At 39.7% G+C, this 26,694-nt stretch overlaps 1 protein-coding gene across 2 annotated transcripts; it reads left to right on the forward strand.

Moving 5' to 3' along the window:
* Positions 1-476: 476 nt before the first annotated feature.
* Positions 477-25,506, forward strand: LOC118533168 (histone-lysine N-methyltransferase SETMAR-like). 2 transcript variants are annotated; one of them, XM_036088264.2, is made up of 4 exons: positions 477-842; positions 7,470-7,566; positions 17,954-19,145; positions 25,290-25,506. In XM_036088264.2, the coding sequence occupies exons 1-3, from the start codon at positions 777-779 to the stop codon at positions 18,325-18,327; spliced, it is 537 nt and encodes a 178-aa protein (XP_035944157.1). In that variant the 5' UTR covers positions 477-776; the 3' UTR covers positions 18,328-19,145; positions 25,290-25,506. The 2 variants fall into 2 exon arrangements, 1 of the variants encoding a protein (XP_035944157.1); XR_004916092.2 differs by having other exon boundaries at positions 478-842; positions 19,000-19,145.
* Positions 25,507-26,694: the final 1,188 nt, after the last annotated feature.

Genomic DNA, 26,694 nt, shown 5'->3' on the forward strand with positions numbered 1-26,694 from the left:
TCAATACTCGACCTTAGGCCCACACCCTTAATCAGATGTCTGTTACAGTCCCTCAATGATTACAGTTGCAGACATCTTTATTCTTATTTATTTTTTTAAAGATTTTATTTATTTATTTGAGAGAGAGTGAGAGAGTGCACGAGAGGGGGTAAGGTCAGAGGGAGAAGCAGACTCCCCACCGAGCAGGGAGTCCGATGCGGGCCTCGATGCCGGGACTCCAGGATCATGACCTGAGCCGAAGGCAGTCGCTTAACCAACTGAGCCACCCAAGCGCCCTACGGTTGCAGACATTTTTAAAAAAGTGTATTAAATACCAGGACCTGCGTAAGCTCTTTCCCTTTCGCCTCTTTCACTCACGTTCTCCTTCCTCCCCGGGAGAGGGCGTGCCCAGCACCACGACCCGCCCTATCTGTGCATTCGTTGGCCAAACCGGACGCCCGTTACTGCCGAGTCCCGCCCAAACCACGCCCCCACGCAGTCCACAGGGCCGAGAGAAGGCGTGGCTATTGTGCCGCTGGACGATTCAGACGGTCTCCTCTCGTGAGAATCGGGACGTGCCCGAGGACCCGCTTGGTGCAGGTGGGAGCGCGCTCCGGCGCGAGAGGCCCGTGGTCGCTGCGGGCGCACGCCCTGCCCCTCCCCGTCTCCGGCACGCAGGCTCCGGATTAAGCCTCCGTCTGACCAGCGCCGGCCGGGCGGATGGAGGCTGGGCCGCCGAGGTACGAGGGGAGGAGCCGGAGCTGCCGCCGCCGCTGTTGCTGCTGCTGTAGGTGAGCATGTCTGCAACTCGAGCCAAGAAAGTGAAGATGGCCACCAAATCGTGCCCCGAGTGCGACCAACAGGTGGGCGCCGGGGGCCGGCGGGCCGGGTGCGCGGGCGGGCGGACGGGCGGCCGTTGCCGGCGGCCGTTGGCTGTGGAGAGGCCGCCTCGCCGGGTGGTCTGGCCCTTGGGCTCGGTGGCCACGGTGGGAGCCCGGTGGGAGGCCGGGCTGAGCCGAGGGGATGCCAGGGAGACTCCCGGGGTCGCAGTCCGGCCGGTGCCCACCTGGCGGCGTTAGCCGGGCGACTGTGTGTGTCCTGCGGCCCGTGGCGCTGGAGGGAGGCGTGGGTTTGTCTGGAGCGGTCGGGGCGCCCTGTCCGAAGCCTCCGAGAGTCGCCCGGCCGGCTCTGGGTGACAGCGGCGGGAGTGTGGGGGCAGTGGCCTAAGTGGACGAGCACGGCCCCTTCAGCCCCCTTCTGCCCCGACGAGAATGCCCAATGTGCCCGACTCCGAGTCCAGGCTCCTGGCTCCTGGCTGCGAAAGCCGTTCCTGCCACGCAGGGCTGCTTTGTTCCCATCAGATGTATACTGTGACAAAAAGGGCCGCAGCGATTATGACATTTTCCTTTTAGATGTCAATAAATTGGTGATCTTAATACGTCTTTTAATACTTTATGTAACCCAAATAATCATTACTTTGTTCTAAATTTTTGATGGAACACCGCTGAAAAGCCCTACTTTTCTAAGCACTCCCCTCTTAAAATGGTATGTATTTGTCTAAGTTTTTAAAAAGGTGAGTTTGCCTTTCCTACCTGTGTGTGGTTTCTTGAATTTTTAATATCAGCTTTATAAACTAATTTCGTGAGGTCATTCAATGGCTTTGTGACCACCAGTGGTCTAGGGTTCAGCTAGCCATTCAGGCCTACCCTGGGCCCAGATACAAACACTGCATGTAATCAGAACAGCATCAGAATTGTGGTCAGTAAGGATCCTCACAGCATACTAGGGGCCTTCTCTGCCTCCCCAGATGACAGCTCAGATGTGAAAACAAAACGGTGGAGTGGTTGCAAGACTTAACCATGGCTTAGAAATTTCATGTTTCTTAGCCCAGGAGTAAGGCCTTTGCTTCCAAGGTTTTGCAGGGAATGGCATGATTATATTTTTTGTACTTAGGGAAGCCTAAAACTGTGGCTTCTCACCTCATGCCTTCCAGTCCAGATGCCAATTACGGGCCATTTTTACCATAAGCAATATTGTCTAATAATATTATTTGATTAGGCTGCCAGGGTCAGAGTGCTAGACTTAACCAAAGGTCTTTTTTTCCTCAGGAAGGACTTTTGTTAACCCTTTACTAACATGTCATAATCCCTTGAAAAAAAAAATTTTGTTTTAAAGATTTTATTTATTTATTTGACAGAGACAGAGATAGCAAGAGCAGGAACACAGCAGGGGGAGTGGCAGAGGGAGAAGCAGGCTTCCCGCCGAGCAGGGAGCCTGATGTGGGGCTCGATCCCAGGACCCCGGGATCATGACCTGAGCTGAAGGCAGACGCTTAACCGACTGAGCCACCCAGGCACCCCCCCCCCACCCTTGAAAATTTTTTAACTGTTTACTTGGTCTATAAAATTTGGTTGTTATTAACTAGAAAAAGTAGAATTCATTTGAAACTCCTTCAATTAAAACCATCTGTAAGACATCTTTTATGCCATAATACAGTGTCTATCTTTTCAAAATAATTACCTCATTTTACTTTCCCTCCCTTAGTTAAGAGAAATTTACTGCCTCCTCTAAATATTTCACTCAGCAGTGTGTGTAGTTTTCATTGTACAGATTTTGTACAGATTTTGTAAATTTATCCCTATGAATTCAATTTTTTGGGTGCTATTGTGAGTGGAATTGTTTTTCGTTTTATCAATGTTCTTTATGTATAGAAATACAATTGATTTTTTTTCATTGTGGTAAAAATAAAATTCACCATTTAAACCATGTTAAAGGATCTATTTCAGTGGCATTAATATATTTACAGTGTTTACAACCATCACAACTATCTAATTCCAGAACATTTTTATCACTCTGAAGTGACACCTTGTTTCCAATAAGCAGTCACTCTCAGTGCCACCCTCCTTCCAGCCCCTAGCAACCACTAATTTGCTTTCTGTCTCAGCCTTCATAGAATTGAATGGAGTTCAGGCCTTGCTCTGAATTAGGCTTTGGCTTAAGGGAATGTTGTGGCTTGTTTGATCTTTTTTTATCCAGACCACTAAAACTTTCTGCATATCAACTATAAGGCTGTTTCACTTTCTTATCATTCGTGTGTTCACTGGAGTAGCACTATTTCTTTCAAGAAATTTTCCTTTGCATTTATGTTTGGCTCAAGAGGCCTAACTTTCGGCCTTCCTTGGCTTTTGACATGCCTTTTGTACTGAGCTTAATCATTTCTAGCTTTGGATTTAAAATGAGAGATGTGTGCCTTTTCCTTCAACTTGAATACTTAAAGGCCATTGTAGGGTTATTAAGTGGCCTAATTTCAATATTGCTGTGTCTTAGGGTACAGGGAGGCCTGAGGAGAGGGAGATAGATAGGGGAATGGCCAATTGGTAGAGCATTCAGAACACACACATTTATTAAGTTTGCTGTCTTGTATGGGTATGGTTTCATGGCACTCCAAAACAATTAAAATGGTAACATCAAAGATCACTGATCACAGATCGCCATGACAAAGATAATAATGAAAAAGTTTGAAATATTTCAAAAATTAACACAATATGACAAAGACACGAAGTGAGCAAATGCTGTTGGAAAAATGGTGCTGACTACTGGGTATTTACCCCAAAGACACAGATGTAGTGAAAAGAAGGGCCATATGCACCCCAATGTTCATAGCAGCGATGTCCGCAATAGCCAAACTGTGGAAAGAGCTGAGATGCCCTTCAACAGATGAATGGATAAAGAAGATGTGGTCCATATATACAATGGAATATTACTCAGCCATCAGAAAGGATGAATACCTAACTTTTGCATCAACATAGATGGGAATGGAGGAGATTATGCTCAGTGAAATAAGTCAAGCAGAGAAAGTCAGTTATCATATGGTTTCACTTATTTGTGGAACCTAAGGAATAGCATGGAGGACTTAGGAGAAGGAAGGGAAATATGAAGGGGGGGGAATCGGAGGGGGAGACGAACCATGAGAGACTATGGACTCTGAGAAACAAACTGAGGGTTTTAGAGGGGAGGAGGTTGGGGGGATGGGTTAGCCTGGTGATGGGTATTAAGGAGGGCACGTATTATGTATTATATGGAGCACTGGGTGTTATACACAAACAAGGAATCATGGAATACTACATCAAAAACTAATGATATACTGTATGGTGACCAACATAACATAATAATAAAAAAAATTGTATCATAACAACAACAACAACAACAAAAAGGAAAAATGGTGCTGATAGACTTCCTCCATGCAGGGTTGCCACTAACCTTCAATATGTAAAACCCAGAGTATCTGTGAAGCACAATAAAGCAAAGTAATAAAATAAGGTATGTCTGTAATTAAGTCTTCTCTCTTTTTTTTTGTCTCTAGCAAAAGGCTTGTCAATTTTTAAAAATTTTTATTTATTTATTTATTCATGAGACACAGAGAGAGAGAGAGGCAGAGGGAGAAGCAGGCTCCTTGCGGAGCAGGGAGCCAGATGCGAGACTTGATCCCAGGACCCTGGGATCGTGACCTGAGCCGAAGGCAGACGCTTAACTGACTGAGCCACCCAGGTGCCCAAGGCTTGTCAATTTTGTTCATCTTTTTTTTTTTTTTAATTTTTAATTTTGTTTTATTTTTATTTTTTTAAAGATTTTATTTATTTGACAGAGACACAGTGAGAGAGGGAACACAAGCAGGGGGAGTGGGAGTGGGAGAAGCAGGCTCCCCGCTGAGCAGGGAGCCCGATGCGGGGCTCAATCCCAGGACCCTGGGACCATGACCTGAGCCGAAGGCAGACGCTTAACGACTGAGCCACCCAGGCGCCCCTTTTTTAATTTTTTAAATTTTATTTATTTATTTGACAGAGAGACACAGCGAGAGAGGGAACACAAGCATGGGGAGTGGGAGAGGGAGAGGCAGGCTTCCCAGCGAGCAGGGAGCCCAATGCGGGGCTCCATCCCAGGACCCCAGGATCACAACCTGAGCTAAAGGCAGACACTTAACCGACTGAGCCACCCAGGCGCCCCAATTTTGTTCATCTTTTTTAAAGAAACCAACTTTCGTTTCATTGATTTTCTTTATTGGTTCTCTTTTCTCTATTTTATCTCTAATCTTTATTATTTCCCTCTTTATGTTGGTGTGGGTTTAGTTTGCTCTTCTTTTTCTAGTTCTTTTTTTTTTTTTTAAGATTTTATTTATTTATTTGAGAGAGAGAAGGAGAGAGAGAGAGAGAGAGCACATGAGAGGGGGGAGGGTCAGAGGGAGAAGCAGACTCCCTGCTGAGCAGGGAGCCCGATGTGGGACTCGATCCCGGTACTCCAGGATCATGACCTGAGCTGAAGGCAGTCGCTCAACCAACTGAGCCACCCAGGCGCCCCCTAGTTCTTTAAGTTATAAAGTTAGATTGTTGATTTGAGATCTTCTTTCTTAATGTAAGCTTTTACAGGTCTATAACTTTCCTCCTTAGCATTGCTTTCACTGTGTCCTATGAGTTTTGGTAGGTTGTATTTTTGTTCTCATTCATCTCTAAGTATTTTCTAATTTTCCTTATGATTTCTTTTTTTTTTTTTTTTTTTTTAAGATTTTATTTATTTATTTGACAGGAGAGAGACAGTGAGTGAGGGAATACGAGCAGGGGGAGTGGAAGAGGGAGAAGCAGGCTTCCCGGCGAGCAGGGACCCCAATGCGGGGCTCAATCCCAGGACCCTGGGATCATGACCTGAGCCGAAGGCAGACGCTTAACGACTGAGCCACCCATGTGCCCCTTATGATTTCTTTTTTAATCCATTGGTTATTTCAGAGTATGTTGTTTAATTTCTAAAATTTTTTGAATTTTCTAGTTTTCCTTTCTGTTGTTGGTTTCTTTTTTTTTTTTTTTTTAAAGATTTTATTTATTTATTTATTTATTTATTTATTTCAGAGAGACAGAGATAGCGAGAGCAGGAACACAAGCAGCAGAGTGGGAGAGGGAGAAGCAGGCTTCCCGCCGAGCAGGGAGCCCGATGTGGGACTCGATCCCAGGACCCTGGGATCATGACCTGAGCCGAAGGCAGACGCTTAACGACTGAGCCACCCAGGCGCCCTGTTGTTGGTTTCTAACTTTGTCATGTTGTGGTTGGAAAAGTTACTTTGATATCTGTCTTAAAAAATGAACTTGGGGCACCTGGGTGGCACAGTCGGTTAAGCATCCGACTCTTGGTTTTGGCTCAGGTCATGATCTCAGGGTCGTGAGATTGAGCTCCATGTCAGGCTCTGCGCTCAGCGTCGGGCTCTGTGCTCAGCGTAGAGTCTGCTTAGGTTTCTCTCTCTCTCTCCCTCTTCCTCTGCCCTTTCCCCTTGCTCTCTTTCTTTCTCTCAAATAAGTAATTCTTTAAAAAAAATGAACTTCAATTCTTACCTGTGCCATATACAAATAATATTTCAAGATGGATTATAGGCCTACATGAAAAATTTTAAACTATGAAACTTCCAGAAAATACAAAAAAAATCTTTGTGAACTTAGGCAATTGTTTGGTGTTATAACACCAAAAGCATGGCCCATAAAAGAAAAAAATGATAAATTGGACCTAATCAAAATTAAAACTTCTGTTCTTTGAAAATCACTGTTTAGAAAAAGGAAAGAAGACACAAACAAATAACCTTTGCAAAGCATATATGTACTAGAGGACTTGTATCCAGAATATATAAAGGGCTCTTAAAGGTTAATAATAAGAAAACAAACAACTCAGTTAAAAAATAGGCAAAAATTTGAATAGACACTTCACCAGAGTAGACTTACAGACAACACATAAGCTTATAGAAAAATGCTCAACATCATTAGTTATTAGGGATATGCATATTACCATAGTGAGACCCTACTAGAATAAAGTTAAAAAGAACATACCAAATATTGATGAGGATGTGGAGGGACATTTCTTTGGGAAATAGTTCGGCAGTTTTCTCAAAAAGTTAAACCTACCATATGATCCAGCCATTTCCACTTTTAGCTATTCAAGAGGAAAGAATGTGTGTGTATATATATATACGAAGACTTCTGCATGAAAGTTCATAGTAGCTTTATTTGTAATAGCTAAAACTAGAAAACAGTCAACATGTACAGATGAAGTGTGATGTATCTTCACATGGAATAATATTCAGCAATAAAAGGAAAGAACTTGTTATATGCAAAAACATGGACAAATCTCAAAATAATTATGCTAAATGAAAGAAGCTAAACAAAGAGCATGTACTTACGATTCCATTTACATAAAACTCTAGAAAATTCAAACTGATCTGTAGTGACAGAAAGCTGATCAGTAGTTGCTTGGGGATATTGAGGGGGACACTAAGGAGAGGTAGGTGGGTAATTACAAAGGTGTATGAGGAAACTTAGGGATGATGGATATATTCACTATCTTGATGCAAATCTACCTTCAAGTAACTTATTGCTTAGTTGAAGAGACCACATAAACACTTCAGAAATTTAATAAATAGTGAAATAGTAATATATTTTTTTCCTTTTTTCCCCCTCCAGGTTCCTGTTGCATGTAAATCTTGTCCTTGTGGTTATGTATTTATTAATAGGAAACTTCTAAAAGTAAAACACTCAGAGAAATCATCACCTTTTACAGGTAATTGAGAGAGTTTACCACCTTTCTGTTTTTTTATGGTTTCCATTATATAAAGTTAAAATTAATTTTTTGTGAGTTAAATTTTTTTTTGCTGATGAATTGTAATACTAAAATCTATTGAAGTGTGTCTTTGGTTTTTACTGGGTACAATAAGTCATTTATGTTGATCTTTATCCAATTTAAATGTTAACTCCTTTACTGATAAATTTTGTAACAAATTTTAAGGAGAAATTTTAATTAGAAAATGTTAATTGGAAGAAAGGGAACCTCGATTTTAGTATTATAATTTTTTTAAGTACCAGTTATTTTTTTTGATTCATTGATTTAGACTATCTAAAAAATTGCCCACTTCAATTTTGTTTGAGTTTCTAGCTTTATTCCTATTTTTTCCTATGATAAAATCACATGTTGTAACAGTAGTCAACCCAAAATGGTAGTAGTTTTATTACAAACAATTACTGAGGGCCTAACATATGCCAGGTACTATGTATCTTGGGCATACAGCAATAAATCTACTTCCAAGACAGGTTCAGTACTGTCGTAGTGGTTGAAGACACATGCATAGGAATACACATATGGGATATACAGGGAAAATAGCAGCTGGTAATAAGTGCTGGGTAGGAAATTAAAATAGGATACTGTCCTATAGGTTAACTGGAAGGCTACTTTTGATTGAGTGGTCCAGGGAATGCGTCTCTGAGGAGGAGATATTTTATAAGTTATGAATGGATGAAGGGGCTAGACATACGAAAACCAGGGAAAGTAAATTCTAGGCACAGGGAATTTGAAGAGTACTTTTTTTTAACTTGAAGAAGTATATATCTTAGCATTAAAGCTAGTATCTTATTTAAATGGGGAAATGCTACAGGCATTTCCATTCATATTAGGAACAAGGCAAGCATCCTCTCTATCTTCACTACTATTCAGCATTATGTTAGAGGTAAATTAGCCAAGGCAATTAGATAAGAGAAATCAGTAAGAGGCATAAAAATGGGTAAAGAACAAGTAGAACAATATCTCTTTGCAGATCACGTATAGCTGGACTCCAGAGAATTAATAATAAAACTAACTTGTACAGTAAAAGAATTGAGTGAAGTATCGGGATTTAAAATTAACATACAAAAATCATCTTTCATATATAGAAATAGCTTATACTGAACATAATGTTAGAGAAAAGCCCATTTACAATAGTAACATGGAGGGTTAAATGTTTAGGAATAAATTTAATAAGGATGGCCTAAAACCTATACAAGGAAAATTTTAAACACTCCTAAAAGACACTAAAGCAGATGTAAGCAAATGGTAAAGCATCCCTTGTTCTTGAATAGGATGATTCAACATCATAAAGATGTTAATCCTCCCAAGTTAATTTGTAAAATCAATGCAATTTTAATAAAAATCCTAACAGGTTGTTATAATAGAGTCAGACAAGCTGATTTTAAGGTTCATATGGAAAAATAAACATGCAAAAATAGACGGAAAAGTTGTCAATTGACTTTTAGTGAAGGTCTAAGGAAATTAAATGGGAAAGAATAGTCTTTCCAACAAATGGTATTGGGATGCCATGCTGGATATGCAAAAGAATGAAGTTGGGACCCTATCTCATGCCATACATAAAAATTAATTCAAAATATGGGGTGCTTGCGTGACTCAGTTGGTTAAGCATCCGTCTTGATTTCGGGTCAGGTCATGATATCAGGGTTGTGGGATCAAGCCCCGTGTTGGGCTCAACATGGAGTCTGCTTCTTCCTCTTCCTCTGCTCCTCCCCTGGCTCATGCACTCTCTCTCTCTATATATCTCTAAGATAAATTTTTTTAAAATCTTAAAAAAATTAATTCAAAATAGATCATAAACCTAAGTGTAAGAGCTAATAAAACTATAAAACTCCTAGAGGAAAGCGTAACAGTAAATCTTAGTTACCTTGGGTTAGGCAATGTTTTCTTAAATATGACACCCAAAGCTCAAATGACATAAATAAATAAGTAAATAAATAAATAGGGCTATATCAAAATTTAAAACTTTTTTTTCTTGCTGCAGATGATATCAAGACAACTCACAGAATGGGAAAAATATTTGCAAATCACATATCTGTTAAGGGACTTGTATCCCTAATATATAAAGAACTCTTACTCCTCAATGATAAAAAGAGAAATAACCCAATTTAAAAATTGGGCAGAGGATTTGAATGGAATTTGTCCAAAGAAGGTATGCAAATGACCAGTAAGTACACCAAAAGATGTTCAACGTTATTAGTCATTAGGGAAGTGCAGATCAAAATAATGAGATACTACTTCACACCACTAAGATGCAATAATAAGAGAAAATAACAAGTATTGGTGAAGAAGTGGAAAAGTTGAAACCCTCATATGCTGCTATTAGGAGTGTAAAATGGTGCAGACACTTTCAAAACAATCTGCCAGTTCCTCAAATGATTAAATATAGAATTATAATATCCATAATTCTACTCTAGGTATAAATTCAAGACAGTTGAACACAGAAGTGGACACAAAAACTTATACATGAATGTTATTAGCAGCATTATTCTAATACCTAAAAAGTGGAAACAGTCCTGATATCCATCAACTGATGATAATATTATTTGACAGTAAAAAGAAAGGAAGTATTGATATATGCTACAAAATAAATGACTCTTGAAAATGTGCTATGTGCAAGAAGCCAGTCACAAAAGATCACATACTTTATGATTCCAATTATAGAAAATGTCCACATAGGCAAATTTATAGATAATAAATAGATTAATGGTTTAGATAATAAATAGATTAATGGAAAGGGATGGGGGGAGAGTGGGAAACAATTGTTAATGGGTACAGAGTTTCTTTTGTAGAAAAATGTCCTAAAACTGGATTCACAATCCTGTGAGTGTACTAAAACCCACCAAATTGTACGTTTTAAATGGGTAAATTGTATGGGATGTGAATTATATCTCAATAAAACTGATTGTATTTTATTTATTTTTAAAGATTTATTTATTTATTTTAGAGAGAGAACATGAGCAGGAGGGGCAGAGGGAGAGGGAGAGAGAATCTCAAGCATATTCCACACTGATCACGGAGCCCGACTTGGGGTTTGATCTCAGGACCCTGAGATCATGACCTGAGCCGAAACCAAGAGTTGGATGCTTAACCAACTGTGCCACCCGGGTGCCCCAATAAAACTGATTTTAGAAATAGCCAGGAAAATACTGAAAAAGAGAAACTATCAGGTTGGATAGCCCTACCAGTCATTAAAATATATTAGAAAGCCTCTGGGGTGCCTGGCTGGTTCAGTCGGTAGAGCATGCAACTTTTGATTTCAGGGTTGTGAGTTCAAGCCCCACATTGTATGTGGAACCTACTTAATTAAAAAAATAAAAAAAGTATATATATATATATATATATATATATATATATATATGATAAAACCTCTATAATTAAAACACTGTGGCATTGGCAGGGACAAATAGACCAGTGGAAAAGAATAAAAAGTGCAGAATTAGACCCAAATTCATATGGAGAGTTAATATATGACAAAGGTGGTATTTCAGATCACTAGGGTAAAGTTAGACCTTTTTTTAATTGTAAAATATATATAAATAACATTTATCATTTTAACCATTTGTAAGTGTACAATTCAGTGGCATTAAAAACATTCACAATACTGTGTCTCCATCACTGGTATTTTACTTAAAACTTTATCATCCCCAACATAAACCCTGTACCCATTAAGCAATCTCTTCCTCCCCACCCCTGCCCTGCCCCCAAACACCTCCCCCCAATCCCTGGCAATCATTCCTTCGTATCTCTGTAAATGTGCCTATTCCAGGCACCTCATATATAGGTGGGACCATACAGTATTTGTCCTGTGTCTGGCTTACTTTATTAAGCATAATGTTTTCAAGGTCTACTCATATTGTAGCATATATCAAAATTTCATTACTTTTTATGTCTGAATAATTACCATTTTATGTGTATGCCACATTTTTTAATCCATTCATCTGCTAATGGGCAACAACTAGGGTTGTTGTAATGAACATTGGTGTATAGATATTTGTTCAGACCCCTGGTGTCAGTTCTTTTGGATATATACCTAGGAGTAGAATTGCTGGGTCATATGATAGTTCTGTGTTTAACCTTTTGAGGAAATGACAAACTGTTTTCCATAATGGTTGTGCTGTTTTACATTCCCACAAGCAATGCACAGGGGTTCCAATTTCTCATATTCCTACCAAAATTTGTTAGATTTTCCTTTTTTTTTTTTTTCCCAGAGAGAAAGTGTGTAAGCAGGGGTTGGAGGAGGTGGGGAGGGGCAGAGAGAGAGAATCTTAAGCAGGCTCCATGCTCAGCAAGGAGCCTGTCACAGGGGTCCGTCTCATGACCCTGAGATCATGACCTGAGCCAAAAATCAAGAGTCAGATGCTTAACAGACTGAGCCACCCAGGTGCCCCCGATTTTTTTTTTTTATTGCCACCCTCGTAGGTGTAAACTGTTATCTTACTTGACATGCATTTCCCTAAAGACTAACAGTGTTAAGCATCTTTTCATGGGCTTATTGGCCATTTGTATATCTTCTCTGGAGAAATGTCTATTCAACTCCTTTGCCCATTTTTAATTGTGTTGTTTTGGTTGGTTGTTAAGCTGTAGAAGCTCTTTATATATTTTCAGTATTAATCCCTTGTCAGAAGTATGATTTGCAAGTATTTTTTTGCCATTCTGTCGGTTGTCCTTTCACTTTTTTTTTTAAAGCTTTTATTTATTTGTCAGAGAGCACAAGCAGGGGAACGGCAGGCAGAGGCAGAGGGAGAAACAGGCTCCCCACTGAGCAGAGAGCCTGATATGGGACTCGATCCCAGGACCCTGGGATTATGACCTGAGCCGAAGGCAGACGCTTAACCGGGCTGAGCCACCCAGGAGTCCCTTTCCTTTCACTTTCTTGATAGTGTCCTTTAATGCACAAATTTCTTAATTTTGATGAGGTCCAACTGATCTATTTTTTCTTTGATTTTTATTGTTAATTGTGTTAACATACAAAAATATGAAATTTGCCATCTTAGCCAATTTCAATTTTAGTATATGTGCTGCCGAAGCGAGCACCATCTTAGCCAATTTCAAATATATAGTTCAGTAGTGTTAAGTAGTTTCACATCTTTGCTATCAATCTCCAGAACTTTTTTGTCTCCCGAAACAAACTCTATAGCCTTAAACAACTCCCATTCCTTCCTTCCCGCTGGCCCCTGTTAACCTCTATTCTACATTCTGTCTCTAAGAATAGGACTATTCTAGGTATGTCATTTAAGTGGAATCATACAGTATTTGTCTTTTTGTGACCAGGTTATTTCACTTAGCATCATGTCTTCACGGTTCATGTATGTTGTAACGTGTCAGAATTTCTTTTCAAGGCTGAATAATATTCTGTTGTATGTAATTACTATGTTTTGTTTATGCATTTATTGGTTGATGGACACTTGGGTTGTTTCTACCTTTTGGCCTCTTGTGAATAATGATGCTATGAATGTGGGTGTATAAATACCTCTTTGAGACTCTGTTTTTAGATCTTTTGGATATATTCTCAGAAGTAGAATTATTGGATCATATGGTAATTCTATTTTTAATTTTTTTGAGAAACTAACATAATTGTTTTCCATAGAGGCTTGCACCAATTGTGCCCAAGGGTTCCAATTTCTCTTTATCTTTGCTAATACTTGTTTTCTCTCGTTAGTAGCTATCCTAATGGGTGTGAGTTGATAATCTCACTGTGGTTTTGATTTGCATTTCCCTAATGATTAATGATGTTGAGCATCTTTTCAAATCCTTGTTGTCTTTGTGTATATTTTTGCTGGAGAAACAGTTATATAAGTCCTTTGCTCATTTTAAAATCAGGCTATTTGTATTTTTTTGTTGAGTTGTAGGAGTTCTTTATATGTTCTGGATATTTACCCCTTATCAGATAATGTGATTTGCAAATATTCCGTTCTGTAGGTTGCCTTTTCACTATTGATTGTATCTTTTGCACAGAAGTTTTAAATTTTGATGTAGTCCAGTTTACCTGTTTTTTTTTTTTTTTACTTTTGTTGTTATATTCATTAAATTGTTGCCAAATCCCAATGCCATCAAGATTTTCCTCAATGTTCTCTTTAAGACTTTTGTAATTTTAGTTTTTACATTTAGGTCTCTGATCCATTTTTTTTTTTTTAAGATTTTATTGATTTATTTGACAGAGAGAGACACAGCGAGAGAGGGAACACAAGCAGGGGGAGTAGAAGAGGGAGAAGCCGGCTTCCTGCAGAGCAGGGAGCCCGATGCGGGGCTTGATCCCAGGACCCTGGGACCATGACCTGAGCCGAAGGCAGACGCTTAACGACTGAGCCACCCAGGCGCCCCTCTGATCCATTTTTGAATTAATTTTTGTATATGGTATAGGTTATGGTCCAACTTCACACTGCGTGCAGATACACGGTTTTCTCAGTACCATTTGTTGAGAAACCATGCTTTCCCATAATGGTCTTGACACCCTTGTCAAAAATCAGTTGACCATATGTGTGAGGGTTTATTTCTGGGCTTTCTATTCCATTGGTCTTGTTTGTTCTTATGCCCATACCATATTGTTTTAATTATTGTGGCTTTGTAGTAAGTTTCAAAGTTAGGAAGTGTGAGTTCTCCAACTTTATTCTTTTTCAAGATTATTTTGCAAATTAAAATAATACCTATCAATGGCAAAAATTTAAAAATATGACAGTGTACTTTGTTGGTGAAGCTGTGGAGAAATGGGCACTCTTGTACATTGCTGGTGAGAATGTGAGTTGTTATAGCCCTTCCAAAGGGAAATTTGGCGCTACTTAAAAATACTACATATGTATTTATTTACTTTTTGACCCAGCAAGACCATTTCTGGGACTCTACTGTTAAGATACACCTCCAACAATATAAAAATACATACATCACTACAGCAATGTAATGCAGTGTAACTGGAAAATATTGGAAACTGTCTAAATGCCCATACATAGCAAAGTGATTAAAATGTGGTAAATCCATTCAGTGAAGTAATGGAGCTGTAAAAAAAAAAAAAAGAGTGGTCTGTATCAACTGATATGGAGTGTTTCTGAGATAATATACTGTTAAATGACAAAAGTAAAGCACAGGAGTAGCTATAGTATATGGTCTTTTGTGTAAGAAAGCGATATAAGACAGTACACGTGTATCTGCTTATTTTTGTAGAATCAATACTGGAAGGATAAACTGGAAACTAAAGTGATTATTGGTAACCTATAGGGGGAAGGTGGGAAATGGGTGCAAAAAAGTGAGGATATTGGAACTGGGTATCAGGAATGAGGAAGGAATGACATTAGAGGGGATGGGGAAGAAAAGAACTTTATTCCAAGTTGTTTTGGAAAATAACATCTTGACTGTACTGTTATGGTAAAGATAAAAAGAACTGACCAGGTTATTTTGGTAAAGATATGGTAAAGATAAAAAGAACTGCACATTAATGCTGTAATATAGCATTTGTAATATAGTCAGTAAATATATTTGTCACAGGGGCATAGATTTACAATTCTGAAACTGCCTTATGTATGTACTCAAATTGAACAAATAGGTGAATATGTTTGGACAACAAAAACTGGATTTCTCACAAATAAAGAAAGGAGAAGGCTAAAATGAACTCTGGTGGGTTGGTTTTGGAGTCTGAGATATCAGTATGTGTATCGGGTTACTTTGCATATGTTTCCTAGCTGTGTCTACTGAGAGTGACTAAAAGGTATGATACCCCAGCAGTAATGAACAAACCTAGGATCCAGTTTTTTATTTCCGATTCTCCTTGGAGAAGTGGTTGATTCCAGGACTGAGACAGAAAATACTAAAGGTGCCTGGAACACCTTGATGTGTGCCAGGTAACAAAGTGCTTAAAAAAAAAGATGGGGGGTGGCGTCTGGGTGGCGCAGTCGGTTAAGCGTCTGCCTTCAGCTCAGGTCATGATCCCAGTGTCCTGGGATCAGGCCCCACATCGGGCTCCCTGCTCTGTGGGAAGCCTGCTTCTCCCTTTCCCACTCCCCCTGCTTGTGTTCCCTCTCTCGCTGTGGCTGTCTCTGTCAAATAAATAAATTTAAAAAAAAAAAATCTTAAAAAAAAAAAAAGATGGGGGATAGTGTTTGAAAGAACATGGGAGCCAAACTAAAAGAGTTCTAATGGCCAAAGCTGGAGCAATTTGAGCAAAAGAAATAATGAAATCATTAGATTATAATCCATAGAATAATAAAGTAAATATCCATGAGTCCATACTGATAGAGACATAAAAAGGGGAAATGAACAGTTCTCACTTATAGTAGAATTCCAGTTAATAACTGTGGAAGGATGGATGGATTGAGGGAAGTAGAAAATAAGCATTAGCTAAACACAGTAATAATTGTTGCAGACAACATCCACCAATTGATTGTAAAATTAGTGAGTGAAAATTTGAGGAGAAGTAAAATTTTTAAAGATTCAAAGTATGTCCCCCAAGATCTTCATTAATCACAAAGGGAAATATAGTAACTTTACTGGGATGAAACCTGCCAAAATTTATCTTAATCAGTGGTCAAGGTGCACATCACAATAATAAAACATATTCACATCTTGAGACCCATGATAGAGAAAGGATACATCATTTCTTTGTATTCTTGCCAGAAATGTATAACCTTAGTCCAATCATCAGAAAACATCACCCAAACCCAAATGAGATATATTTGACAAGGTAAAGCAATCGGTACTCTAAGAGTCAAGGACATGAAAAATAGGGAAGACCAAGGCATTGTCAGAGATTGGAGGAATCTAAGGAGATGTGACGACTAAATATAATGTGGGAGTTTTTTTCTTTGACAATGGCCTGTTCTTGCCAAATGAAATCTGTTTTCTTTGTTTTCTCTTTGAATATTAAAGGCATGTTTTAAAATATCTTATTTTGTCTTAAAATGTCTCTGTTTCAGATTGTTCCATTATTTGTATGTAGTTCTGAGATATGAATTCTATTCACGTGTCCCTTTACCACTGTGCTTTTTTTTTTTTTTTTTTTTTTTTTTTTGAGTGTTTCCCACTTTTTTGCACTTGGGAAATTCTCTTTTGCTTTTGGATTTAGCTCTGTATTAAAACAAGTTTTGTTTTTCGGTTATATCTCAACTAGCATGTTGGAAGTGGAAGAGGTGACTTCTTGCATTAATTAAATCTACTATATTGATGGGAAACCTCTCCCCTATTCCTATTCCATTTACAAACAATAGGGTAATTACATTCAGTGTATTAAGGGCTAAAATAAAGCTACTCACTTTCCTACTATTTATCTTACAGTTGCAGTATATGTTTTTGTTTGTTTTTTGGTAACAGTATATTATAGTTAAGGTCAGAATTTTTTTCTGCTTTCGTAATAGAAGATTATCAACTTATTTGAAATAATTTAGAACTCAAATGATGGTAGAAAGGAATAGAAACCTTTTCCCTTTCCACTTTACTATCTTGGAAGCATAGGGGAGGAAGAAGGCAGACAAGTTACTATTGGAGGAATATATACTTATAAGGGGCTGGAATTAAATTTAGCTGCTGAAAAGAAAAACTTCCCCCTTCCTACCCCAAGGTTCCTCCCAAACATTGTCCAGATTTGAATTCTGCTGAATTAATCCCTCCCTCTCTCTCTCTTTCTCCCTCTCCTTTTTAACCCTTTGGTAGGTTTAGGGCACATGTATGTAATGTTGTTTTAAAAAGTCCACTGAGCAGTGGACCCTAGGGCCATTTAGAATACGTGACTGCCAGGGGAAAATGGAAGACAGTTCTTTAATATACCTGAAATATTATTTTTATTCATTTATACCAAAATTAACTATGAAGCCCAAGAAGGTGAAATAGGCAAAAGAAGAAAAATTCCATAGTAAATAAGGATTTAGAAAACATAAAGAACTTGTGAAGTAGCAGTCATTCAGATCATGTGAAATAGGGAAGAGGAAGACCTACAAATACTTCTGTCAGAAAACATCAGAAGCAAGTATTTATCAACCCATTATGGGAGCATTTTTTTCCAAGCATTAAATTGATCTGAGATCTTAATTTGATAGTACTGAAAAAATTGTGTGGCAGGCATTGAGTTTGTAGATTTAAAAGCACAACTCATATTTTAGTTCAAAAGTATTTCTTTTATGGTAATGCTTATAAAATCACTGGAAATTGTATTCCTGCTGTAAAGTCATCGCCTGATATAAACTGATGGCAGCAGAACACAGTGATAAAAACATGTATCCTCCAGACTTGACCATGATTGATAAAGTTGATATCAGGTCTATTTTCAGTTGTGTTGTTTAGTATTCATAATGATACTGTGGTCTTCAGTTTCCTTTGATGGTTGAATTTTTATTATTTATTTCTTCCACAGAAGTGAACAGTACCATATCTTTGAAAGATTTGAGAATACTATTTTTATATGAATTTAAACTAGGACATAGTGCAGCCACAGCAAGTAGAAACATCAATTCTGTCTTTGGAAAAGGCTCTGTTAGTGAAAGGACTATCCGGTGGTGGTTTGAAAAATTTCGTTCTGGGGATCTGAGTCTGAAAAATGAGCCTCGAGGGAGACCCAAATCTGTTTTAAATGAAGATCAGTTGAGAGCCATGGTGGAAGCTAACCCCAAAACAGCAATTCGAGGCCTTGCAGCAGACTTAGGAGTTTCTGCTACAACAATTTCTCGACACCTGGCTGCAATAGGAAAGGTGAAAAAGTTGGACAAGTGGGTAGGTAACACCAACTGATGGATAATCATAAACTGAGATGTTTAGAGATGTGCTTATTCCTGAAGATTTGAAAGAGCAGAGACCTATTTTGGAGAATATCGTAAGCTTTGACAAAAAATGAAAGTGGTCTGGACAATGGTTGGATGTTGAAGAAGTTCCCAAACGTGTTAAAACCATCATTGCAACCAAAAAGAAGGTTCTGGTAACTGTATGGTGGTCTGCAAAGAGAGTATTTCATTACTTTTAACTCAGGCAAAACAGTAGCATCTTATTGTCAAGAAGTTGAAATTATGTATCAAAAATGGATCTAAAAGCACTCTGCATTGGTTAGCAGACATGGATGGACATACACTTTTCCATGACAACATTTGATCACTGAAATCCCAGACCACCATAGGGAATGACTGCATTGGGCCAAGAACTTTTGCCATATCCATCACACTCATCTGACCTTTTTTCAACAGATTACCACTCTGTCATCATTTGGAACTCTAAGAAACAGAACATTCTCTAATAGAGAACAGTAATTGAAGGATCTGAATAAATTTTAACAATGCTGAATTTTATAAATATATAGTATTTGGAGAAATTTATCATTGGGGGAAAGCAGTTAATGCTAACAGTGCATATTTTGGTTGAATAAAACTTTTCTTTTCCTGAAAATTACAACATTTTCATTTTTATATAAAGGCAGTTTCATATGGCTCAACCTAATACCTTCCCAGATCCTGGCAGAACATGAAGACTGAAAGATACGTAATGTACTGGAAAACTACAAGCTGCCCCTGAGTTTTGGGCTTCTTCATTGGAGGAATGTGGAACAACCCAGAGTGTAGGTATGTGTGAAAGATGCTTAGGACTCAGCCATGCAAAAATCCAGGTAAAGAGGGTTTTAGGGAGATGAGCAACCTCATCAAAAGCTCTCAGGCTCTCAGAAAATATTTTTTGAATAAAGAAATCATGTTTCTAACACAAAAGCCATGCACATGGTAGACATGCATGGCACGGTGGTGCTTTTGAGTGATGATACTTATTCTGTCACACAAAGCCAGTCCCTTCTTTCATGTGTTTTCCACTCTGATTCTTTATTTTAAGAAAAATGTAAGTGGCCTATCAGATCATAATTAATGGCCTCTTTATGATTGTGTAGCTAGATTGCAGTTACTCCTTCTGGCATCCAGGAATTAAGTTGGGGTAAAGATACTGGGATGGTCCTCTTCCTGCCTCTCTCCCTCCTGGTGATCTGCTGTGTCTAATCTGTGAAGGAGAATTAAGGAATCCTAAAAGCTAAGAGGTGAGAGAAGGACATCTGGAATGGATCTTACCTGGAGAGAGACAGAGGGAAGGAGGGAAGGCGAAGAATGGAGGGAAAGATGGAATGGAAATCCCCTAAAGTAGAATTTGACTATGAGCCAAAGATTTAAAGACCGTGGGATGCATTACTGCAAATTAAAAAAAAAAAAAAAAAAAAAGGTCCCTTCCTTTGAGTAGAAGCAGCCCAGTACTATGACACAAGATTTGTAAGCAGAGTGGGCGCCTGGGTGGCTCAGTTGGTTTAGCGACTGCCTTCGGGTCAGGTCATGATCCTGGAGTCCCTGGATCGAGTTCCGCATCGGGCTCCCTGCTTGGCAGGGAGTCTGCTTCTCCCTCGGACCCTCCCCCCTCTCATGTGCTCGCTCTCTCTCATTCTCTCTCTCTCAAATAAATAATAAATAAAATCTTAAAAAAAAAAAAAAAAAAAAAGATTTGTAAGCAGAGTGTCTTTCAGTTCTAATTTACTCCCCTGGCTGGGTGCCCTGGTCTGGAGTCACCTGCTCATTTTACTGCTCCATCCTTGGGTTGTCAAGGAATCTATTCAGTGTTTTTGTGGACTCCTGCTTACTCTCAAGAATGAAGCCTGAGATTTAGGGTATAGGATGAAGAATGAAGCCTGAGATTTAGATAGGGTAACAAGGCTAAAACCAGAAGTGTGGGAAGGACTTTATATGAAAGGCAGCAAGCACAAGGGTGAAGTCAAATGGTCACAGAGGACCAATGTGAAATAAAGTGGTATTGTATAGTTACTTAGTCTGGGTAGTAGTTGCTTTATGGCCATCCATCCTTCCCTCAATTCTCAGACCCCTTGTCAGACTTCCAGAGCTGGATGCTGGACTTTGGTCTAAAACAGCAGATCTGTTCAGCCCAAATGAGTGGTTTCTTCCAAAAAGAACCAGTGAAATGTGATGAGACGGGAAACGAGCAGTTATAGGATGTTGAGTTATCCTATCAATCATCCTTACCACCTCCAACAAGGGGTGTAGATTTGAGAAGCAGAAATGGACCCTGTAGTTCTTGTGAGCAAGCACATGGATTGAGTTGTGCCTGTACTACTATTAGTGTATTTTGGTTATGTGAGATAGTAAATACCCTTTTTGCTTAAGCCATTTTGGAGAGCTAGGCTTTCCATTTTGGCAAAAGAAAGATTCCTGACTGATAGATACCATCCCTGAGTCTTACTTTACTTAACTATGAAATGAAGTTCATGATACTACCTTGCAGGGTTTGGGGAGGAAGAGGGACAGTTAATGTAAAGCACAGGCACAGAGTAGATGCCCAATAGATATGATTTAATACCATGAAAAGTAGGAGCAAACAAGGCAAAGTAAGGTGTGTGGGATACCTCTGGAGGCCCCTCTGTGTCCAGGGCAGGCCAGTTGAGCTGAGTTCAGTGCTCAGTGAAGGCTGGTGCCTGGCTTGGACTGTCTAGAGGTTTGCAGCTGTAAAAGAGGGCTGACTTCTTCAGTCATTGTGAGCCTATGGCTTTTCTGCAGTAAGTGCTCCCTGACCCAGGGCATTATTGGCCCCATAGGAACAAAAGAAAAGCTCTCTTTCAGGACAAAGAGAGGCTTTTCTTTCTTTGTCTTTACTTTGGCTTTTTTTTTTTTTTTTAAGATTTTATTTTTAAGTAATTTCTACACCCAATGTGGGGTTTGAACTCACAGCCCCGAGATCAAGAGTTGCACACTTCCACGGACTGAGCCAGCCAGGCGCCCCATGGCAGTTATTTGTATCTTTTTTAAAATCATTCCTTTTTGAAAATATGGAATATAAATGTCAACAGACTCAACATGGAATGATGACATTTTCATCATGATGATGATCATCTTTCCATTACGTTGGAAAAGTAGGAATTGTAGCTTTTTTTTTTTTTTAATTATAGTTCAGTTTTTATTTATTTATTTGAGAGAGAGAGAGAGAGAATGAGAGAGAGAGAGCATGGTGGGGGAGGGTCAGAGGGAGAAGCAGACTCCCCGCCAAGCAGGGAGCCTGATGCAGGACTTGATCCAGGGACTCCAGGATCATGACCTGAGCCGAAGGCAGTCGCTTAACCAACTGAGCCACCCAGGCGCCCGGAACTGTAGCTTTAAATTTGTAAGTATTTAGGAGCTATATTGGATTTTCAAGAAAAATGATAAATTTTATACACACCAAGCATCTGCCAAGCATCCTAGTACTCTTACTCTCCTTTCCCAGAAAAGAAAACAAAGCTTTAAAAAGCTCCTTGGTTGAGTATCAAAAGAAAGAAAGGAGTGGAGGTAGAGGTTGCTACATCTCATCTCCCCACCATGTCCCTGAGGTAGCTTGGGTCCTGATTACAAAAGGGAGTAAGAAGTGGCTTTGAGGGGCGCCTGGGTGGCTCAGTCAGTAAAGCATGCAACTCTTGATCTTGGAGTAATGAGTTAGAGCCCCATGTTGGGGGTAGAGTTTACTTAAAAACAAACAAAAAACAAAAGTGGCTTTGAATTTTGGTTTATTATGTACATAATAGCTGTTATTGAAGCTCCTGCCTTGGTCTAATTGCTTACAGTGAGACTAGAGCACGTACAGCCACTTTTTTGTTTGTTTGTTTGTTTTTCATGCCTTATGGTATTAAAAGTACAATTGATTGCACACTGAAATATGCAGGGACCTCTGGATAAATCAACTAGTTAGCAAATTCAATATTTTCAGACAGGGCAATTTTTTTTAAATTATGTTAGTCACCATACAGTACATCATTAGTTTTTGATGTAGTGTTCCATGATTCATTGTTTGCGTATAATACCCAGTGCTCCGTGCAGTACGTGCCCTCCTTAATACCCATCACCGGGCTAACCCATCCCCCACCCCCTCCCCTCTAGAACCCTCAGTTTGTTTTTCAGAGTCCATAGTCTCTCATGGTTCGTCTCCCCCTCTGATTTCCCCCCCTTCATATTTCCCTTCCTTCTCCTTATGTCCTCCATGCTATTCCTTAGGTTCCACAAATAAGTGAAACCATATGATAATTGACTTTCTCTGCTTGACTTATTTGACTTAGTATAATTTCTTCCAGTCCCATCCATGTTGATGCAAATGGTGGGTATTCATCCTTTCTGATGGCTGAGTAATATCCCATTGTATATATGGACCACATCTTCTTTATCCATTCATCTGTGGAAGGGCATCTCGGCTCTTTCCACAGTTTGGCTATTGTGGACATCGCTGCTATGAACATTGGGGTGCATGTGGCCCTTCTTTTCACTACATCTGTGTCTTTGGGGTAAATACCCAGGAGTGCAATTGCTGGGTCATAGGGAGCTCTATTTTTAATTTTTTGAGGAACCTCCACACTGTTTTCCAAAGTGGCTGTACCAACTTGCATTCCCAACAGTGTAAGAGGGTTCCTCTTTCTCCACAACCTCTCCAACATTTGTTGTTTCTTGCCTACCTACAGCCACTTTAACAGTATGCATGAAAGATCTTGGGTGAAGTTAGAGAAAGCATCAAAAGCCAATGGAAAGTGGACTCTTCCAGGACCTGTCAGTATGTTGGACTCTCTATTCCTCTTTCTGTTGGTGCTTTGGCCACAGTAGCCTCCTTTCACTTCCTTTGACCTCAGATAATTTGTTTGTGCTGCTACTGCTCTTCACGTCGTTACCTCTACCTGTCACACACATTTCCTCCAGGACATCTTAACCTGATTACCCCACCCCACCATCGGTCAGGTCCCCTTGTCGTGGCCTTAGGACCCCAGTATGGTTCCTTCATAATTGTGATCACATGTGTTTGTGTGATAGTATGTGTTTGTCATCTTCTCTGCTAGATTATAAAATTCACAACAGCAGGGACTTTTTGCTCACAAGATCATACCTGCATTGAGAGCACAAGGTCCAGCACATGGTAGATACCTAGTAAATGTTTGTTAAATGAATAAGTGTTAGGGCCAGTCTCATCCACTTTGTAGAAAACCCTTGTTTTGGTATCAGTGTAAGTAAGGAATATGTTGACAGCAAATAATTGAAAACCTAATGAACAGTGGCTTAAATAAGTAGGTTTTGGGGGCTCCTGGGTGGCTCAGTCCTTAAGTGTCTGCCTTCGGCTCAGGTCATGATCCCAGGGTCCTGGGATTGAGCCCCGCATCGGGCTCCTTGCTCCGCGGGAAGCCTGCTTCTCCCTCTCCCACTCCCCCGCTTGTGTTCCTGCTCTCACTATCTCTCTGTCAAATAAATAAATAAAATCTTAAAAAAAAAAGTAGGTTTTGTTTACTGTAACTTACGAAAATTTTCAAACATACAAAATACCTGAATTTTACAGTGAACACCTGTATGCCAACCACCTAGATTGTACCATTGACATTTTACTATACTTTATCACTTAGCTACTCATGTAGCTATCCTTTTTTTTTTTTTTTTTAATGCATTTCAATGTAAAGTAGCAGGCATTAGCACATTTCACCCTAAATACTTCAGCATACCTATCATTACCTGGAGTTCAATATTCGCTTAAGGTTCTTGTTCTTGTAAATTTAAATTCGATAAAATGCCCAAATCTTAATTGTACTATTCAGTATGTTTTGATAAATGCAGACATTTATGTAACATAAACCCCTATGAAGGTACAGAAAGTTCTCTCATACCTTTTCATTTTATCCCCACTCTTATCCCCTAGAGGCAAACACTGCTCTGATTTTTTTGTACCATGGAATAGTTATGCCTGTTCTAGAACTACACATAAATACAGTATGTGCTCTTTTGTGTAAGGCTTCTTTTACTAAGCATAGTGTTTTTGAAATTAATCCATTTTGTTGCATGTATCAATATTTCATTCCTTTTAAAAGCTGATTAGTTTTCCATGAAATGAATATAACAATTTATCTATTTACCTTTGTGGGTTCTTTTTTTTTTCACAGTTTGAGCCTATTATAAATAAAACTTATATTATTGCACAAGTCTTTCTGTGGACATTTGTTTTCATTTCTCTTGGATGAATACCTAAGATTGGAAATACCGGGTCATAGGCTATGTGTATATTTAGTTTTCCTAGACCTTTTTCCGAAGTGATTACACCATTTTTTACTGCCCCTCCCCCCCCCAACATTTGATGTTATTCTTCTTACCTATTCTGGTGGGGGTGGAGCTGTGTCTTATTTTGAACTATTTTCCCTCTTTCACATTTTAAGGAATCTAGGGAGACAGGCCATGCCTGGGGTAGGTACTTAACAATGCAGTCAGGGACCCAGGCACTTTATAGCTTTTTGTTCATCCTTAGTGGATTGATCATAGTTCCATGCATGGCATCTGGGGTAGGCAGTCCTGCCTCTTGGTATTCCTGCCCTTGTGTAATCTCCTCTCATTGATTGTGGGCTGGACTTAGTGACTAGCTTTTTTTTTTTTTTTTTAAGATTTATTTATTTGAGAGTGCGTGCACGCATATGCCCCCAGGGTGGGGGCAGAGGGAGAGGGAGAGAAATCCTCAAGCAGACTCCCTGCAGAGCATGGAGCCTGGATCCGGGGCTCGATCCCAGAACCTTGAGGTCATGACCTGGGTCAAAATAAAAAACTGGATGCTCAACTGCCTGAGACATCCAGGCACCCCTAGCTTTTAATAGAATATAGCAGAAGTAAGGGGATGCCACTTCTCAGATTGTTATAAAAAGAATGTGGCTTTTTTCATGCGCATTCTTTCTCATTCTTTTTTCTCAGGAAAGCCAAATCGCCATATTATGAGGCAGCTCACAATTGCCATGTTGTGAAGAGACCACGTGGATGTGATGAGGGACAATGGGGCCTGCCAACAATCAAAACAGTGAGCTTAGAAAAAGATCTCCCCCTAGTTGAGCATTCAGATGAGACTGCAGAACCACACCTGGATTCCTGACCCACAGAAAACAAGATAATAAATGTTTGTTGTTTTAAACCATCAAGTTTTGGGGTAATTTGTTACATAACAATAGATAACTAAAACGACACCTCATTATCGCATATCATAAGATGGCTTCTGTACCTTCAGAGTCTCATGTTCATGCTCCACATACAGTAAGAAAAAGTGTGAAAGGCAAAGGACAAAGAGGTTTTTCACATCAATCTGTTCATTTTTATCAAGAACTCAGAACCTTTAAAAAAATCCCACTCAGCAGACTGGTTTATATCTTATTGGCCAGAGATAACACCACATGATCACTCTTAGCTAGAAGGCAGCTAGAGAGAAGGGGGGACCTAGATGGAGTTTGCATCAGCCAACTCTCAGTCTCTGGCACATAAACCATTTCAGAAACCCCATAAAATTTTTAAAGACCACTTCCTTAACACTACTCCAGCCAAGTGGCCTTTTGAGGAAATTTTGAAAAAGGACCTATTCAAATGAAAATTTCAGAAAACTCCTCAGGGCCTGGATTGCAGGCTTAGATTTCTCATTTGTGCCCCACACCATTCTGGGAAAGCTGCAGCGCTATCTTCCACTGTTACTTCTATGCCTCCAGCCCTTTGCAATAGAAACTTGAGAGTCATCTGGAAATATCCCTGATCACTCCCTGCCCCAGCAAAATGGCTCCTCAAGTTCTGCTAATACTACAGCCTTCATACTTTTTTAATCCCTCCCCTCTCCTTTACTGACCTTTTTTTTTTTTTTATAAGATTTCATTATTTGAGAGAGAGCGCGCATGTGCGCACAGTGTGTGGGCAGAGCAGAGGGAGAGGGAGAAGCAGCCTCCCCACTGAGCAGGACGTCCTGGGGCTCTATCCCAGGACCCTGGGGTCATGACCTGAGCCGAAGGCAGATGCTTAACCGACTGAGCCACCCTGGTGTCCCATTGCCCTCAGGATGAAGCTTTAACTTCTTCCCGTGGTAGCAAAGACCCTGCATAACAGGCTGGCCCACTTCCCCAGCCTTAACTCTTTGATCTGGACTTGGTGTTCCCACAACACCAAATTGCTGACCTCTCCTGCCTTTGCTTACACTGTCCCATCTGCCTGGTAGGGCTTCACTTTTGATTGAGAACGCCACTTGACATCCTTAGGGATTCAGCTTTGGTGACAACTTTTCCAGAAAGTTTTCTAGGACTACTAACTCCTTCAACAGTGGGCCTGCTGGCTTCCTCAGTAGCTCAGT

This window comes from Halichoerus grypus, chromosome 15 (genome assembly GCF_964656455.1).
Source record: "Halichoerus grypus chromosome 15, mHalGry1.hap1.1, whole genome shotgun sequence".
Classification (NCBI taxonomy): domain Eukaryota; kingdom Metazoa; phylum Chordata; class Mammalia; order Carnivora; family Phocidae; genus Halichoerus; species Halichoerus grypus.

What these genes read in the sequence shown, in the direction of transcription:
- LOC118533168 (XM_036088264.2), top strand. Translation starts at nt 777, where the DNA reads ATGTCTGCAACTCGAGCCAAGAAAGTGAAGATGGCCACCAAATCGTGC. An exon ending in GCCCCGAGTGCGACCAACAG is followed by an intron (nt 843 to 7,469) that starts GTGGGCGCCGGG and finishes TTCCCCCTCCAG; the next exon opens with GTTCCTGTTGCATGTAAATC. An exon ending in GAAATCATCACCTTTTACAG is followed by an intron (nt 7,567 to 17,953) that starts GTAATTGAGAGA and finishes TTTCTTCCACAG; the next exon opens with AAGTGAACAGTACCATATCT.